General features: G+C 39.7%; 1 protein-coding gene across 1 annotated transcript; it reads left to right on the top strand.

The window, feature by feature from the left end:
- The first annotated feature begins 9,847 nt into the window (after positions 1 to 9,847).
- MEPE (matrix extracellular phosphoglycoprotein) lies at positions 9,848 to 19,412 on the top strand. Its single transcript, XM_089527109.1, has 4 exons — positions 9,848 to 9,901; positions 11,482 to 11,535; positions 14,475 to 14,567; positions 17,316 to 19,412. Exons 1-4 carry the CDS (start codon positions 9,848 to 9,850, stop codon positions 19,410 to 19,412), a joined length of 2,298 nt encoding a protein of 765 aa, XP_089383235.1.
- Positions 19,413 to 19,706: the final 294 nt, after the last annotated feature.

Below are 19,706 nucleotides of genomic sequence, written 5' to 3'. Positions count from 1 at the left end.
GAATCTCCAGCTAAAATGTGCTGTGCTTTAACAGTGATCAAATTAGAGGGATGGGATGAAAATTGGTAATTCCACTGAGGTAGTAATACCTCACCCCAAGGCAGATCACATTTCACACAGTCCTTGCATTCATAGATGATGTGGGCCGTGACCACCTTTCTGGTGATGAGCCTTTCTGTATTTAGCTAAGCTGGGTATTGTACATCATCACAATCATAACCCACCAGGGTTGTAGCTTGGGGTGGAGGCAGAAGGACAAAATTAGGGCCCTGCCCCCCCCCCCCCAAACAAGAGTTCTACCCTTCCCAAAATGAAACTGTCCTTCAGTTCTCACACTTCTAGCATTACACTATCTTGAAACGTCAGTGAGCTTTTAGAAATATAGCTTAGACATCCAAAGAAAAGGGACAGACAATATTTCCAAAGGAATGCAAACACAGCAAATAGAAGAGTTCTAGGTATGAACAATTTTCAGTGTCTTACTTCCATGCTAGAAATGTGGGAACTGAAGGCAACTTTCATTGAAGGGAGCAAGATTGTTATAGAGAAGGTGAAGCCATAATTTCTCCCCCCCCCCCCCCCCCCGACACACACACACACAGCTACAAACCTGGAGTATAATCCATCATAGAAACCATACTTTTGCTACTTTGGTGGAACCTGCCAAAGCTTGTTCTCTACTGGCATAATAGTGCAAGCCCAGGATCACCTCCACACCCTGATAAGCTTGTAGAGCAGGACATTGTGATGAATGTCTCCAAATGAATTATTTTAAAAAGTAACAAGGAATACATCACCTAAAGTGTGGTGGTATATTGCCACCTTATGATTCAAGCAAACTCTCTATGCCTTGGCTTAAAAATTCACAAACATATCCTGATACAATATAGCTATTGATGTGCCTGGAGTCACAGACAAAAATTGTATCATTTGTATTCCTGCAGAGGTTCTGAAACCATATACCTGGATTAAATCAAAATGTCATTTTAAACCAACGATACATAAAGTGGTCTTAGTGGTAGTTCTCATGCCACTGGATGGTGTTCCATGGTGAGTTTCCAGGAAAGTATGTGAATGAAATAATAATTTGGCACAAATGTGATACCAGACCCTGGCACACCGAAGAGAGTGGGAGAGTGGCAGACATTGCTGGCTCATGATATCAGATATTTGAGAGGCATGGTTCTAAAAAAGAAAGTACTCCATAAAATCATAGAATCATAGAGTTGGAAGAGACCGCACAGGACATCCAGTCCAACCCCCTGCCATGCAGGAAATCCAAATCAAAGCATCCCCCACAGATTACTGTCTAGCCTCTGCTTAAAGACCTCCAAGGAAGGAGACTCCACTACACTCCGAGGGAGTGTGTTCCACTGTCCAACAGCCCTTACTGTCAGGAAGTTCTTCATAATGTTGAGGTGGAATCTCTTTTCCTGTAGTTTGCATCCATTGTTCTGGGTCCTGTTCTCTGAAGCAGCAGAAAACAAGCTTGCTCACTCCTCAATATGACATCCTTTCAAATATTTAAACAGGGCTATCATATCACCTCTTAACCTTCTCTTGGCATAACTTACACAATTAATGAAATGTTTATTAAAAACACAAAGTTCAGATTGTGATCAAGTATGGTGCCATGTTCATTTTGAATGGAGAAAAGACTGCTGGGGGAGGGCGATTCATACCAAGAAGCTCTTGGACACTTGCTAAATGTAAATGCATGAAACAAAAGTCTGTGGTGAGATCATGTTAGGTTCCTCCACTGGCATAACTCTGCTAGCAGGGAAGTGATGGTGGTTAGACAAAAAAGGCCACCAGAACAGGTACAGAGGAAAATGTTGTCATCATCAGGGGTGAGAAGAGAAGGCTGCCAGAACAGAGCCTCCTATTCTTCCAGACCATTGCCACTGGGGGGAAAGAGAGACCTAAGAGGCATGGTCTTTTGGACATCAGGGGCAGGCAACTGGCTAGGCCAGCCTTCCTAGAGTATCTTGTCTCCAAGGACTGCCTCCCCACCAACACCCTGGAAGCCATGCACTGAGGGAGGAGATTGCTTGGGATTGTCAGCCTTCTTGTTTTGTCTCTGATAACAACACTCTCCATGAGAATGGATGAAGTGCAACCACTTGTAATAATGGACAGTTTCACCAGCATAGTTCATTAGAAGGATTTAAGGCCTTCCTTGGACAATGGTGGCACCTCCTTCTTTGGAGGTTTTAAAACAGGCTGAATGGTCATCTGTCAGGAGTGCTTTGACCATGTATTCCTCCATGATAGGAGGTTGGACTGGATGCCTCTTATGGTCTCTTTCATTTCTAAGATTCTATGGTTCGAAGACCACCTTGATCAGATATGGGCCCCATACAGACAGGCCAAAATAAAGCTGCTTCGGGTCACTTTGGAGGTATGTTGTTTAAATGTTGCATGCTTCCTAAGACTCCGGAAGCCACGCCAAAGCCACAATCCAGTCCTAAGGACTGGAGCATAGCTTTGGCACAGCTTCTGGACTCTTAGGATGCATGCATCATTTAAACAGCATACCTCCAAAGTGACCTGAAGCAGCTTTATTTTGGCAGTCTGTATGGGGCCAGGGTGCCAGTTTTATAAGCTGGGAGTTATAAGAACCCAAGCTCTTGTGTTTTCCTGAAGAATATATGAAGCATAGGAGGGAAAATGCTCTCAGTTCTACCTAGAGACCTGTTTTCGGTCTCCTTGCTTCATACATAACATACTTTCCATTTCATTCTCTTCATTTACTGACATTCATTTACTAACTACACTGAAACTATCATATTTTGGACATATCACGAGACGTTATGACTATTTAGAAAAGACAATAATATTTGATAATGTAGAAAGCAGTAGGAAAAGAGGAAGATCCCATAACAGGTGGGTTGATTCAATCAAGTAAGCCACAGCCCTGAATCTCCAGGCCTGAGCAGAGCTGTTCATAACAGGGCCACTTGGAAGTCTCTTATTGACTCATTCACTGCAAGTTAAAGTCAACTTGACAGCAATTATTACCTTGCCTGGGAGCTGCCTTAGGTCCAACTCTCAGAGAAAGGTGGCATATAAATGAAGTAAATAAACAAAAGCACCCGTTTTCTTGGACATTAAGCAGAGTCAACACTGGTTAGTACCTGGATGGGAGACCACAATAAATACTAGATCACATTGTGTGCATCTTCACTGTAGAAATAAGGCAGTTTTACACCACTTTAGCTGCCATGGTTACAGCCTACAGAATCCCGGGATTTGGAGTTTTGTGAGGATCATACACTCTTTGGCAGGGAAGACTAAAGGCCATGAAAAACTACAAATCCCAAGATCCCATAGGTTGGAGCTATAGCACTTACAGTGGTGTCAAACTGAATTATTTCTATAGTGTGGATGCACCCATCGAGTTCTCCTACATAATGGTGGACCTTCTGTGTACCAGTTTGGTGCACTGAGAAAAAGTGAGTTGTAAGAAGTAAAATCTCTCTCTCTCTCTCTCTCTCTCAATGTAATATTTCTTTGAACTTGGTTTTAGAACCACCAAAATATATTGGTCTGAAAACAGCAAGAAATTCTTGCATCAATCAATTCAGCAAGATTGTGCATAGTTTTTCCTTGGCTGAGAATATATGGAATGAATAGAGATGAACTGGGAGGAAGATGGATTACAATGATGCCTGCATGTTAAAATTAATTAAAAACATTTTATATGATACATGCACATCATATTTCACTCCTTAGCTGCTGCTATAGCAATGATTTATGCCAACAAAACAATTCCACATCATGGTTAATGATCTTAATCTTAATGAAGGTACCAAAATGCAAAACTAGAATCACTTAGCAAAATTAGACTTTTTCAACAAATCTAACAGCATCCTTTTAAACTGAGATTTATAGACAAATCTCTTGCTTTAAGAACAATTTTATTTCATTATCCTAGTTGCTCTCATTCTGCAATTTATTTTAGTGTCCAGCAAACATTTTGGTTTTCATGTATTTACCGTGGTACTTCACTAGAAATCAAACAGTGAGATACAGTCTTTACCCTTTCTTTCTTTTATTTCTGCAATGATCCGTCTTATTCTTCAGCTTCATTCTGCTTAACCCTTCTCTTTCAAACCAGCTTGATACAGCTGACAAAGAGGGTTGCCTATGGATACTCAAGGAAAACAGACTAATTAGCATCTCAAGTTTCCACGCAACAGTTACTTTGGGTTTATTCAATAAAAATAGCAATTACAGCCAATCAACAAAACTGCCTTCCAGGTAGCCAAAATGAAGGCCATAATAGCTCTTCTGACTCACACAAAGTGGTCCTCCTGTTAACTCAACCACCTTCCATTTAACACCCACGATAAAATAGTCTGGAATGTACAAAACCACACTCACACTAAAACAATGCATTGCAAAGAATACATTCCTCCACACAAAATGATGGCTTCACATCATGTTCCCTTAACCCTCTGAAGGTCCTTGATGGTGCCAATAAAGTGGCATGTCCACCCCTGTCCTGGCCAGAAAAAAAGATCTAATTAAAGGCAGAATTTGAGGACATTACTTTTGTAGACTTAACACTTCAGAATCCATACGCTCAAATATTTCACAGATGAAAACCAGGACGCATATGGACAAGCGACATCAGAGTATGGGATATGTTCCAGATCTTTACTTTTACCTGAACCTCCAGGGAAGGGCAAGATCTCACTCTCTCCTCATCTCTCTGAACTCATTTTGCAGCAATTGAAGTAAGCTGTGGACAAAGGAGGAAGAGGAGAAAGAAATTAGGACATTTTAAAAGCCACTCGAAAAGTGGGACGAGAGAGGTTTAATTGGGACTGTCTTTGCTAAATTGGAACGGTTGAAATTATAAGAGCCTCTCAGCTAGCAAGCCCATGGGCCATACTGACTGGGGATTCTGGCATTTGTAGTCAAAACAGTAACTGTTTCCAAAGATCAGATTTTGGGGCAATGTAATCCTAATTCTATCAGGAGAGAAAGTGAATTAAATGAGTTGTTGGAGTGGATGAGTGACATGGGACTGCCATTTTTAGCAGTAGCCCCGTGTACTATTCTCGTAAACATAAAATTTTGCCCATGTTATTAACTGCAGAACTGGAAGTCCCTATTGTAAAATGCCATTCTTACTACCAAACACATTAAGTTGTCCCACAGGTATTTATAACTTGCATGTTGTTTATTCGTCTAGAATGGAAGATTAGATGGCTGACTTCCACCACAAGAAGTCCCTATTGTAAAATGCCATTCTTACTATCAAACACCTTAAGCTGTCCCCATAGATATTTATAATGTACATGTTGTTTATTCATCTAGAATGGAACATTACACTTCCACCACAAGAACTTTTTTAGATTAAAACAGACCCTCCTCTGGTTATCTTGTGGGCAAGTGCTAAAAACAGCCAGAGTTGATTGGCCCTTGCTATTGTCATAAACCTTAAACTTCAGACAGGTGTGCAAAAAGCCTGCAAGGAATTGTTGGACCTGGAGATACCTTGCCTTCAAGGAAACACAAGGTAACCTCCTTAGTTTCCTCTATCCTGGAGCAGTATAACTTTTCCTTTGATTCAGCTAAACATAATAGCCTTGCTTCCATCCTCTACATTTGCAAATCTGTCCTGCTAAGGCTAAATGCTGACAGTTTGAAAACTGAACTGAGGATCAAATGCTGAACTCACTTATTTTAGCAGGAAGAGCTTGCCTAAGATTGTAAAACTTATGACCATTTGAATATAAGGTTTTTAACCTTTGCTTTAGAGGGGGCATACATTTAAACCATTGAGGTAAACTATTATGATATGTACATGTGCATTATAGGGTATTGTGTTATTTAAGAGTCAAGTAATTTGTCCTTTCTCTTCTGACTTGGAAGATAAAATTTATTTGTTGAATTTCTTTAGGTTGAGTTGTTTTCCTTTTTTCCTTTTTGAGAGCATTCTTTCAGATCTGTCATGGATTGTTTCTTTTTATTGTCCTTGTTGGTTTATGTGTGATGACCACTGCTTTGATTTTATTTACTGTTTTGGTGTTTTGTTGAGGTTTTGCTAAACCAAGTGATTGCAACCACAGCAGAGAGGCAGTATACATAATTTAAAAATAAAATAAAATAAATAAGAAGTTTATGGATGTGGCCTTAATGTGTGGAGGCTTTGTTTAGTTAGCTGAACAGTTCACTTATTTCTTGGATTATAGGCACAGGATTGAAGCCTATGTGGTTTTGGATGTTCCTTTCCCCAGTACAATTTTCTGGACTTGAATAATCTGCAGAAATATGTCTGCATAATTAACTTCAGGTATTTCACATATCTTGCCTTGCAGAAAGAAAACTGATTAAGGGATTACAGGCATAATGTCCTCCATTTTTCCAAAAACTTCCAGGGAATTTAGCTTGTTATGTTATGTGTGCATCTGTCAGAGAGAAAGGACTTATGGAATATCCTTAGCCGTGAGTGTGTGTATGTGCCTTCAAGTCACTTCTTGATTTATGGACAATCCCATGAATTTTATAGGGTTTTCTTAGGCAAGGAATACTCAGATGTTTTCCCAGTTCCTTCCTCTGAAATATAGCCTTCATCACCTGATATTCATTGGGGATCTCCTATCCGAGTATTAACAGGGCTGACCCTGGTTAGATTCTAAGGTCAAATAGGATCTGGTATTGTGGGAGCATTTAAGACTGGGATAAATGATTACAATCATTTTTATTTATGTTTATGTTTTTGTTACATGTATATTTAGCCTTTTCTCCAGTGGGTTCAAGGTAGTCTATATGGTTCTCCTCGTTCTTGCTTTATTCCCACAACTGCCCAGTCAGGTAAGTCAGGCTGCAAGAGAAAGTTGCAGGTTACCTGCAAGGTTGCCAAGCAAATTTATGGCTCAATGAGAATTAGAAATGGGATCTTTCAGTTCTCATTCTAACCACTACTATACCACTCTGGATTTCTGTATATTTTTGGATCCATTATAGAGTAATGTCCATGCTATATAAAATAGTCTTAGTTTATTGGCATGAGTGCATATGCAAAAACCATAAAATTCCCCCTGGCTTTGATCCTGCCTAAGGTTAAATCCTATACATCCTGATCCTGAAAAAGGTGTGTAGCTACATTGGGGGGGGGGGGCATTGCCCTTCAAATGTCCCTAAATTTCTGACATTTCAGAGGCAGTAAAAATAGCTCACACCTAGAAGTCTTCTATTTGCTGTGTTCTCTTTCCCCTGAGAACTTTGACTGTCTCTTTTCTTTGGTTACCTAAACTGTATTTCTAAATGTTCAACTGACGTTTTAAGTTACTGCAGTGCTAGAAATTTGGGGACTTAATGGAAAACCTCATTGATGGACAGAATTCTTATCTGTTAGAGGATTCCTTTGAAATAAGTGGGGAAAGCCAGTCATGATCTAAGGCTGCAGCCGTACTGCAGAAATAATCCAGTTTCAAACTGCTTTAACTGCCATTGCTCAATGCTATGGAATTTTGGGAATTGTCAGAGCTCTCTGACAGAGAAGGCTAAATGTTTCACAAAACTAAGATTACAAATGCTATGTAACCTGCATGGGGAACTAATTCCTATTGAGTTCAGTGGAGTTACTTCTGAGTAGACATGTCTAAATTTACTTGCTTTATCTTCATCTCATATTGATTTGGCAGGATTTTGCACAGACATAGTTCCATTTATGGACACAAAGCTTCTTCATATGCACTCAGCTTTAAGAAAATTCCTGCTATATCTGTATTGTTTTACAGCTCTTTAACTTCTTGCCATATCTCTAATTTTATGTACCAAAGAGCATATTTTTTTCATATTTACTTTGAATGTACAGGTGTTCAGCATAGGCTGAAGACTGGAATTATTCATAGTAATTATTCATAGCAGATGGATTAGCATATTAAAAAGATTTTGAATCTGTGCCTAGTTAATTAACTCACTGATTAATACTTTGTACTTGTATTCTTAGTGGTAAGAAGACCAACAGATTTCCCAAAGGGTCCTGTGTGGAGTAATGTTTTGGGCTAATAAGAATTGTTCCCTTGGCAAAGCACACAAAATTGTGACTGGATCATTTTAAAGCAGACAGCCAGTGTGGTGTAGTGGTCTGAGTGTTGGACTAGTACTCTAGGAGACCTGGCTTCAAATCTTCCCTTAGCCATGGAAATCCACTGGGTGACCTTGGGCAAGTCACGTTCTCTCAGCCTCAGAGGAAGGCAAAAGCTAACCCTCTCTGAACACATCTTGCCAAGAAATTCCTGTGATACATTAGGGTCACCACAATTTTGAAATGACTTGAAGGCACATATCATTTTAAAGCAGTAGAAAAGCAACATGACAGATATCCAAATGGGCCATCCTGTTGCCACCTTTAAGAAACCTAAAACTCTTCCTACACATTTCAAGATTTTGTGGCCATAAGGAAATCACAGTAGTCTAGATCTGAGGTGTCATAATATAGTTGTAAATAATAATAATAATAATAATAATAATAATATAGTTTATTTATGTTTTCCCACCTCTCCCAGATGGTTCGAGGAGGGATTACAGTCCACTAAAATACATACATAAATACTTAAAATACATATAAAAACACATCAATAAAATTAATAAATTAATCCTAAAAACTAACTCTTCAGATAGTGGCAATGCAATAGAGTTACAGTGGATCCTTGTTATACACTGGGGTTTGGTTCCAAGATCCCCCGTGTATAACAAAATCCGTGTACGCTCAAGTCCCATTAAATATAATGACATAGCAAAATGGTGTCCCTTATAAAAAATGGAACATCAAGGTAAATTTATACTTTTTTGGGACATTTTCAAACCGTGTATGCTTGAATCCGTGTATAAAAAATCCGTGTATAAGAAGGGCCGACTGTATACAGTAGTCAGAGGGTGTTTCTTACATAAGGTCAGGTGGGTAAGCTCGCTGGAAGAGATCCGTCTTAAGTGCCTGCTTAAATGCCTCCAAGGAAGTTATAATACGGATCTCTTCTGGAAGGCCATTCCACAATTTCAGAGCAGCAGCAGTAAAGACTTTCTGAGAGTTTGATATGTCTGTTTGATTGGTGTTCTAGCACATTCTTATCAGTTATTCTGAGAGTGCGGGGCGGATTGTGTAGGGGAGGCATTCCCGCAAGTAACTCGGGCCCAAGCCATATCAGGCTTTAAAGGTAATAACCAACACCTTGTATTGTGCCCGGAAGCTAATCTGCAGCCAGTGAAGAGATTTTAAAACAGGTGTTATGTGATCAAACCTGAACAAACCAGTGACCAATCTGGCTGCTGCATTTTGAACCAACTGAAGCTTCCGAACCTGGTACAAGGGAAGCCCAATGTAGAGAACATTACAAAAATCAAGACGAGAGTTTACCAGTGCATGCACTGCACTTCAAGGTCCTTTTGGTCCAGGTAGGGACGCAGTTGGCATGTCCACCGAAGTTGATACCAAGCACTCCTGGCCATCGCATCTATTTGAGATGACAATTGTAACGACGAATCCAGGAGTTCTTTGGGCAACCACTATTTGTCAAGCTATCCATCTAAGAGTGGTGTTGTGAGGATAAAAAGCGGGAAGAAACTGTGTCTCCCTCTGTAAAAGACAGTGGGGAACAATGATGTCATAAACAAACACGTATTGGAGTGGACCCCATGTCTTGCACATTAATATTAGGCATACTGAATTATCCTTTCATCTTTTCATCTGATTCTCAAAGGAAGAAGTGATTTGTTTATGATATTTAAGTAGGAAAAACAATGATGCTGTGTAGACTATGATCATCAACATTGTAGCCTAAATAACATTTCTGTCATTCTATTGCTCTATCCATAGACTTCTTTGAAGATGAAAGCTGCTCTCCTGTACTTGTGTCTCTGTAGCCTAGTCTGGGCTGAGTCAGTGAGTATTAATTACCACCTTTCAACTATAAACCTCTACACACACAGTGGGGAGTAAGCCCCACTAAACCCAATAAGACTTACTGTGAGTAAAAATGTGGAAAATCTGTCCGTTTCTATTTCTCTTGTGGTCTCTTAAAAATAATAATAATTCAGGATTTTTACATACCAAATACTGCATTTTATTTGCAGATTTTGGTAAATTCATCAAAAAATTAAGGAGACATGTTTCTTCTTATTTCCACCAGCCAAATTCAGTAAGTTCAGTGATCCCCACGTGGGGAGGATCAAGTTTTACTTGTCTGACATTAATGATGATGATTCTGTGGGTGGGAAGGGGAAGATGTGACAACAACCTTCATTCAAAGCTAAGATGATTGAAACCACAGTTCAGACTTTTAAGAGCTAAATACCTAATACTCCCAGTCTGGATGGACAAATCTCTCACAGTCCTATGACACAAGAAAGAAAAATGGAAACAGAGCTGGAGAGTAGTGGCTTTCTCTGTGCCTTACTGCATGATGCTGTAGCACTTCAATTCTCTTCATGCGGGAGATGGTTGTAAAAACCCATCTTTTGTCTAGCTGGAAAAAAAATTCATTCAACAAAAGGCACACTTTTAAAAGTCTCTCCTGGGAGAAGAAAACTGAAGCATTATGACGTTCATTTATTTCTCCTTCCTAAGTCAGTAGACTTGAATTGTGGTCATGACTGAATGTTTTGATTTGCACCTATTTAGTAATAGCTAAACAGTGGTAGAACGATGCCAAGAAAATTCACTCTCTTTCTGGATCGCTTTTAACCTGCAGCCATTTTTTCTCTTCTCTCTCTTTCTTCCATTAGACCATGTGTTTGATTATACATATCTTTTGTAAGTAAAGCCACTTTATAAGTTTCACAAAGAAGACTAAGGAGCTGGGGATAGCCATCAGGTCCGTGGCACTAAAAGAAGCCACAAAAAGAAGCTTCTTCTTGTGCCGCAAAAAGGGCGCCATAGCTGCCCCTGCGGTTCTTCCGCAGCTCTTTCATGCAGTGCATCTACACACTGTGCCAAAGATATGGCATGACACTGTCCGTCATGCAGTGGGGTGCACAGCATGATGCCGACATGGGGGTGGGCAGCATATAGTCACCATGCCCCCACTCTGTCCTCAAGCTGGCGTTCCTTGCTGATCTGTGTAGGGCCTATGTTCATTTCTTCCCTCTACTGGGTGCGGTGTACGGGTGGAGATAACAACATGTTGTTGTTCAATTTCTAGCTTCTCAGGTTCTTTACTCTGCTATGATGATCCACTACTATCTCTCAAATTTCCCAGCATTCTCTTCATTTCAACATCTTCTCAAAATCCAAACTGGTAGAAGAAATTAGAAGGAACTGTGTCTGGTCGCTGAAGACAGATGGTGTATATAGATCAGTATGAAGAGCAAGATGAAAGTTAGGTATTGTCAAGTTAAACCCAAGAGTCCCAACCTCCATCCAAAGCATGGTAGCCATCCCTGTAGCAGAACATAGGAAGTAAACAAATTCAGAAATGAATAATTCATTTTTGATGTTCTATTTCCCCTCCCATTTTCCTCCAGGAGCTTCAACCCCATTACAGGAAAGCGAAGCAGAAATGTGTGGGAGAACACCAGGTAAATTGGACAAATATTCTGGTCAAAAATGACGACTTTCAGTTTCTGTTAGTTGGGAAATGCTATGTTTGTACAGATCAATGAGAATAAATCTCACATTCCCACTCTAAATTTTTAAAAGATTTGTTTTTCTAATCATTTTCATTAACAAATCTAAATTTCCAGTGTCAGAACAGGGTGGGGGATTTATTTTTCCATCATGAAGTCTTGAGTCTGTGGAACCAGCTTCCTTCTATGTCTCCATCTTACCAACTTTGTAGGCATGGAGGAAATGATCCCAGGGCTTCCTGTGTGATCACGTTTTGGCTGATGTGGTGCAGGTGAGGGATGCTGAAATGTTTAACAATTTGTCAGTTTTCAATTAGTTTGAACACAACATTTAGAATGCTTTCTAGGATGGTGCATTTATTACTGTGTTTTATATTTTGCTTTATAATTTACTTAGAGTGCATTTTTACAGAATGGCATTACCTTTAAAGTGGAGTAACCCTGTGCAGAATGCTCACAGTTGGGATTGACTTCTGTTTGGAACAGTATGCTCACCAACATTTCACAGATGACAATTGGGATGGCTGTGGCCAAGCAATGTTAATGGAAGACAAGCTACTTCTGCACTTTGAACTCAGTTTGCAGCAACTGGAATAAGCCAGGGACAAAGCATGAGGAGGAGGAGAAAGAAATGGGGACAATTAAAAAGGACCTGGAAAACTGGGATGTTGTTGAGTGCCTTCAAGTCAGACATATGGTGACACTAAGGCAATCTTGTCATGGAGTCTTCTTGACATGCTTTGTTCAAAGGGGGGTTGCCATTGCCTTCCTCTGAGACTGAGAGAATGTGGAACGACAGACAATTAACTAGGACCATCCCAGCCAATTTAAAACAGTTGAAGGGTATGTAATAATAATACACCTCTTCAGGATTCATTATTCTTTAAAGAAATGAGTGGGAAGAAATAAATGGAATAATAATAAGAAGATCAGCAACAGCTTGTAGAAACTCATATGTTTTCATCTGAATTCAATGTCCTCAACGTTATGGAAGGTGAATGGGAAAATTCTTTTAAATGACTACTTTAAAAATACTCCCACATTAGAAAGGAAAAATAAAAAGTGCTGTATGACATCAAAGAATAATAGATCAATTGTAGATATACAGGGGATAAATTTCACAAACTGTTCACATTTTAAAGTGCCACAATGGCTTATTTTTCTGAAGCAGACTAAGCTTGGTGGGATCTGGAAGGAAGATCAAGCATGCCCTCTGGTGGTTGCAACAATTTCCAGAGGCATGATTGTGCAGAGTGTGTATATGCCTTAATGTGGCATGTCAACTTATGGTGATCCCATGGATTTCATAAGGTTTTATTTGATGAGGAATACTCAGAGGTGTGTTTTCCCATTCCTTACTCTAAAATATATCCTACAGCACCTGGTATTGGTTGGTCATTTCCTATCCAAGTACAAACTTAACCCTCCTTAGCTTCCAAGATCAGATGGGATCTGGTGCCTTTAGGGTCTGTTAATAGATATATAGAGAGAAAAACAAATTTTACATTCTAAAGCAAGGATTGGGAACTCTGGGGGCTGGAAGGCAAATTTAGCCCATGTTCTTGTGTACAGCCACTCCCAGGCCCACAAGAAATGATGCAGTATCACATCCAGCCACCATTTTACAGCATTTTCGGCCTCTTTATTGCTTCTTTTTCAGGATTTGGGTAATGTCAGGGGCTTCTGAGTGACAGCAATGAACCAGCATAAGTAATGAAGTCAGAGGGAAATTCAGCAGGGGGAGGGAAAGGAACATTTGTGTGAACATTACAACTGTTCCAGTTAATCCTCTCCTGTTCCACCTTCTCAGCCATTTTTTAAATGTCTTGGTTTCTCTCTCCTCCTCCCACTTTCCCCCTTCCCCCTGCCTTGCTTCAATGGCTTCAAACTGAATTCAGAGTGCAAAAGTAGGAGATTAGTGCACTCTCTTTAAGCTGACTTATCCCAGATGTGATAAAGTCAAATAGAAATTTAAAAGGAGCTCCTGTTTTTCAAAAGCCTCTGGATAAGTGCAGCTGGGCTCCAGGCTGTAGATGGGTTGCATTCACCTGGCCCCCAACTGGGTGCAATAACACCCACTTTTAAATTTCAATTCAACTTTATCCTGTTTTGGATAAATCAGTTTAAAGAGAGTGCACTAATCTCCATAGTCTGTACACAATTAACTCTGCAGGAGGTGGAATCCTGACCAGTCAACACATTTGGGTTTTTAATTTTTTACAGGCTCATAAATTCAGTACAGAAATTCCAGGGTTTCTCTGCTTTAAATAGTAGGTTGCATTTCCTCCTCATTAATAACTTTTGCTCTGTTGTTCTTGTTCTTGTTGTTTTATACCTCCAACTTATGACAACCCTAAGGTGAACCTGTCATGGGGTTTTCTTAACAAGATTTGTTCAGAGGTGGTATTGCCATTGCCTTCCTCTGAGGCTGAGAGTTTGTGACTTGCCCAAGGTCACTCAGTGGGTTTCCATGGCTGAGTGGGGATTCAAACCCTGGTCTTCAGAGTCATAGTCCAATGCTCAAACCACAACTGTCCTTAGTTTTTTGTGGGTTTTTCGGGCTATGTGGCCATGTTCTAGCAGAGTTTCTTTCTGACGTTTCACCAGCATCTGTGGCTGGCATCTTCAGAGAATGTTTGCCTGGGAAGATGCCAGCCACAGATGCTGGTGAAATGTCGGGAAGAAACTCTTCGAGAACATGGCCACATAGCCCAAAAAAACCCACAAAAAACTATGGTTGCCGTCCATGAAAGCCTTCGACATAAATCCTGGCTTTGGTGAAATTTGTCTATTTCTTTTCTAATTGAAGAATTAAGCCTAACTGTAATAAACGGGAATAACCAAGTACCTAAAAAGACTTTTATTGCCGCATGTATTTTTTTCCTCCTCAGATAATGGTCAAAGGCCGTCATTCCAAGCATGGGTTCTACATATTTAATTATGTGTACTCATCTTCAGTGCCAAACAATCAAACACAGATTGAGGTAACATTATATTTTCACTCATGTTCCTTATTTATTCTTTTTCTTTTGTTTTGGTTTCTGTAGCATTGAGACATAACATACTAGGATCAGAGCCTGGAAAAATGAGTTTTGGGGACTACCTCTTTTAGAATCCCCCAGCCAGCATGAACACTGGTCAGTGGATTGTGGGTGTTATAATCTAAAAGGCTATAGTTTCCAAGCCCTGAGCAGGTTACGTTATTTTACTCAATAAATTACTTGCCCTTGTCATTTCCAGCAATTGCAAGAAATTATTCTTGCCACAGCCCCAACCAAAAATAGTCTCAGAGCATTTTCCAAATTTCAGAAGGCATGGGAGGACACTGGAGAAACTTCCATGCATTCAGAGGAAATTGCCTCTCCCAGAATTATTCGAGGATGCTGGAGGGGAGCTGATGATTCCCTGACATTTAGGAAGGGTGCCAGGCTTTCACATGCATGCTTCTTAAACCTTTTAGCGGTGATTTAGCTGCATTTTACCAGCGCTGGTCTGAAAATCTCCATGACTGAAGCAGCAGTGTGTGGTCGATTGCTGTGTGTGTGTGGAGCTGTTAAGCAGACTTTGAAGCTGATTATAAGTCAGAGAGATGTATATATGCTATATTGTATTGTATATATATTTTAACTGAAGATAAAAGCTTCCAGGAACTTTCGACAAATCAACTGTCTGTGATTATTTCTTTTAAGTGTGAAAAGTGGTCCGTGCACTGCCAATACCAATAGCTAGGGGAGGGGTTGTTTTTATATTCTGCTGTGCACATTGCTTTTGTCTGTAGCTGGGTGATTTTTGCCCAGACTACACTGGGAGTTCGCCTTGTTTCAAATACATCACTAGCCAACAGATCATGGTCATGATGATGGCAGCAACATGGGACCGGAAACCTATTTTTTCTATCATAAACTGTATACCTGCCCCTACATTTCCTGATAGTTTTTATTCAGTATCTTCTTCTTCCTAATGTCACAATATGAGATTGTAATTCATGGCCCAGTGGGAGACATTGATTTTGTTGCAAAAGCCATCTTGTTCTTGCTATTCACATGTGCAAGTGACAATTGCAACATAATGTTGCTGTATAAGTGCTTCTAACGAAACTGCCAGTCAGCCAACCCCTCCAAGCTGTCCTCCAAGATAGTCCATTCCATATTTCCTCTTCCCCAGATACTATTTTTCTTATCAGTTGTCCGTCAGCACTTGTCATGAGTGGACCACGGAAACACCGCTGAAATGTTAACCATAATATTGTATATGCATGTTTAAAAATTCTCTTTACTATTTGGTATCATAGTGCAGGTTAGTACTCCCATTCGATTTAATCTGATAGATGTCTAAGGCCTGAAACAGATGGGATAAAAGCACCACCTTTGGGCTGCTCTGGGGGCATGGTGTTCAGATGATGCATGCCCCTGATAGGGTCAAACTTAAGTTGTGCCACGGCAGCCCAAATCTAAGTGGCCACTTGCATAAACTATGGGTTTAATTATCTATAGAGATATAAGCATAGATATCTGTAGATTTGTTTTCAGGCATTATATGGATAGCTTTTAAGCAGCTACCATATGACTCCCCATTGCCTCAAAACATTCTTAGTGAAAACACATGGAAAGATCCACTTCCCAGTGGCTTCTTCGCATTATAAAAATAATGAAGAGGGAGAAAGAGAGATAAACACAAGAAGGGGTTGATGACAGCACAGTGAGCACATTCTAATTCAGTATTTATTATTTTTATTAATTAGAATAATATATATTCCCACCTTTCCTCTTAACATAGTAGCACTCAAGGCACTAAACGCCTCCCAAGATACATCCACTGCTTTCAGTATTCCCACTGATAACTGAGGTCCATGCATTGTTTAGAATCTTTTAGTATTTTTAGGGTCTTGCTTTTTTGTAAAGATCCAACAGTGGAAGTAAAATAGTATCTGTATGCCGCATAGTTAAAATAGGATGTATCTGACTCTATATAGATTCTATATAGAGTCCCTACAATGTTAATTAAAAGGCTGGATGGCCATCTGTCAGGGATGCTTTGATTTGGATTTCCTGCATGGCAGGGGGTTGGACTGGATGGCCCTAGTGGTCTCTTCCAACTCTACGATTCTATGATTCTATGATTAAAAGCTTCCTACTTAATTCATTGTTTTCAGTTACTTCCCACTTGTTTTTATTTTATTTTATTTTTTGCAATATCAATGAACAGAAATAATAATTAGAGAAATAAAGTGTCCTCATATCCTGCTGCCGAACCCCCCAAAAACAACATTAAAGAGTAACATACTATTCAAGGTGCTATTTATTAGCAATTATGTTACCATACTCAACAGGAAATAATAAAGGAGCAGAAGTATACAGGAAGGTTTTAATAAAAGGAAAATAATCCTGAACATTTTAAGTAATACTTTGATAGTCCACAATGAGCAGAATGTTTTTCTGATCTTATAAATCAAAATAACTGCTGTACATTAAGTCTTTTGATTCAGAGGAAAATAGGAAAAACATTGAAATTTAACAGGCAGCCAGAGACATTTGCTAGATTATCTGTATAAAGTAAGTGAGCAAAAGATGGCAGAACAGACTGAATTGTAACAATGGAAGCAATTAAAACTAGCCCTTTCCTCATTCCATTAGCTTGGCTATTGGAATATAAATTTCCCTTGTTAAATGCTCCTACCAAGTAATGACACTCTCCTGTCAAATTAATCATTTTCTTTTACAAATGCAATTTAGAAAGAAGAAAACACAAAGAACATTTCCAGTGCCACTGATGGGCAGGAAAGTAAACCAAGCAAGCCTACTGACAAGCTCATTGACCATGTACAAGAGACAAGAAAGGGGCAAAAAGGAAAGGCGAATGAAAGAAAGCCTGAGGGCAGAACGACGTCTAAAGGCCGCCAGAGTTTGAATGAACATCATGGAAACCCTCAAAATTGGGATCTCCACCAGCATCACTTAAAGGTCATTGTGGACAAAGGAAGAAATGAAATTGACACAGAAGCTACCACCACTGATATAGATGGAAGTGGGGATGAAGGTTTGCCAGGGAAAGGTGACACACATCATGACCTCATTGTTAGCAAGGAGCCTCATGAACAAGGCAAAGACCAACACATCACAAGGGGCACTGACAATGTTAAATCTGAGAGGAAGGATAAAGATGGCAAATCTGGGATACCCACTAGTACTAAGCCATCCAAACATGGCTACATCAAAATTGGAGTGAAAGGCAATGATCCTTCTCTTTCTAGTGTATTCCAGGAAACCAACTCTGACCATTATATCCCTAAGAAAATGAAAGACCCACAGAGCAAAGATTATTCAAAGGTTTCTTTGAAAGGCAAAACTACTCCCACCATTAAGAAGTCAGATGGAAAAGAAGGGGGTAGTTACATAAATTTGTTAGGCAAAGAGGGTTATGTAACTGCTACATTACATAGTCATCTCAGTGGACAAGGCAATCTTGAGAGGAATATTCCAGGAAAAGCAGAACACAGAAATCAAAGCAAGTACACCAGCATTTCAGACACTGATGAACTTAAAATAGCTGATGAAAAAGGTACTCACAATGCTACAGAACATGAGAAAGATGAATATGAAGCTACTATGGCAGTTAGGAAACAGAATGAGAAGGACCAATCTGGAGTTGCCAAATCACACAAAAGAGAGGAAGTGAGAGGTGATATACTTATTAGCCATGTGGATGTAACTGATCAAGTCAAATTACCTAAAAAAGATGAAGCAAGAGAGGATATCTTTAAGGGGCAGTCTAAGAGCCATGCGGAAGCAGTTATCATTTCCAAAACACCTAAAAAGGGTAATGATTATATTGGTGCCACAGGAAAGTTTAACAGTGAACTGGAGGATCCTGTTTTCACTAAGCCAGATAAAATAAACCACAGTGAAATCATCCTGGATGGATTTGAAATTACTCAATCACATCCTAAAGGTGACATGGCTTTTCATGGAAGAATTTCTGGTAGCCAAATATCAGGTCCCCATAGTACACAGGAAGGCACAAAAGGGGTTAGTAGAGTTCGTAGCACTCGCAGAAAGTCAAGTACTGTTAAAGAAGATTTTAAACTGTCCAAACCTCATCGAAAAGAAGTTGGCAGTCATAATAAAATTAACAGGAAGGGTCATGAAAGCTCATTGGGTGATCGAGAGACCCATGAAAAAGGCAAAATTGGATTTGATGTTAAATTAGAAGAGGGCATTATAAAAATGAATACAAGTTACAATAAAGCTCCTGCAGCTGCTGCAGATATCAGGCAGAGTAGTATATATTCTTCTGATAGAAAGGCAAGCCATCAGAGTCAAAGGTCTATTCGGTTCAAAAGTGCACCATCTTTATCTCATGGGTCTCATAACAATGTTCAACATCCCTTTAATAGTCCAAAGCATAGCAGCCTTAAAAGTCGGGAGCATTCTTCAACCTCTGTGAAAAGTGTCAAGAAAGTTACAAAGCCTACCAAAGAGACAGCTAAGGTTAATACTGGATCATATGGAAGCAAGATAGCTAAGCAATACCATGGGTATTCAGGCACCTTGCGGAGAAAGAGCAGCCAACGTGATAGAATGCACCCATCTGTTAAAAGAAGCTACAAAAGTGATAGCAGCCAGTCATCTGAGAGTGATGAAAACAGTTTGCAGGATAGTCGCCGGTCATACGAAGACTATCAGAATGACCAGGCTGATAGTTTCCAGTCAGCTGAGAGTGCTGAAGAAGGCCTTTCTCTTGAAAGCAATGAAAGTGATGATCAGAGCCAAATGGAAAACCGAAAGTCCAGTTCTCAAGAACATTCTCAGGAACACAGAAGCAATGCTTAAATGGGGGGTGAGAGCAGATTGAAAAACAATGTACAGTGCACTCATGTATGTCTGCTTAAATGTAAGTTTTACCGAATTGAGCAGTGGGGCTTACTCCCGGGTAATTATTTATAGGATCTCAGCCTAAGACAGGGGTAGGCAACCTTTTTGAGCTGGGGGCCAGGTTGCTGTCTCTCAGACAACTGGGGGGGGCTGAAGCCCAAAAATAAATAATTAAATAATTTTTTAAAAAAATTAAATAAATAAATAAACCAGGACAAATTTTTCAAATGGAGGACACTTTTTTAAAAATTT

This window comes from Sceloporus occidentalis, unplaced genomic scaffold (genome assembly GCF_023333645.1).
Source record: "Sceloporus occidentalis isolate IW3139 unplaced genomic scaffold, rSceOcc1.0.p SCAF_5, whole genome shotgun sequence".
In the NCBI taxonomy this organism is placed as follows: Eukaryota; Metazoa; Chordata; class Lepidosauria; order Squamata; family Phrynosomatidae; genus Sceloporus; species Sceloporus occidentalis.
This window is presented reverse-complemented; position numbering and strand designations above follow the sequence as displayed.

Coding starts and splice junctions, on each gene's coding strand:
- MEPE (XM_089527109.1), top strand. CDS start 9,848: ATGAAAGCTGCTCTCCTGTACTTGTGTCTCTGTAGCCTAGTCTGGGCT. Junction 9,902..11,481: donor GCCTAGTCTGGGCTGAGTCA/GTGAGTATTAAT, acceptor ATTTTCCTCCAG/GAGCTTCAACCCCATTACAG. Junction 14,568..17,315: donor ACAATCAAACACAGATTGAG/GTAACATTATAT, acceptor AATGCAATTTAG/AAAGAAGAAAACACAAAGAA.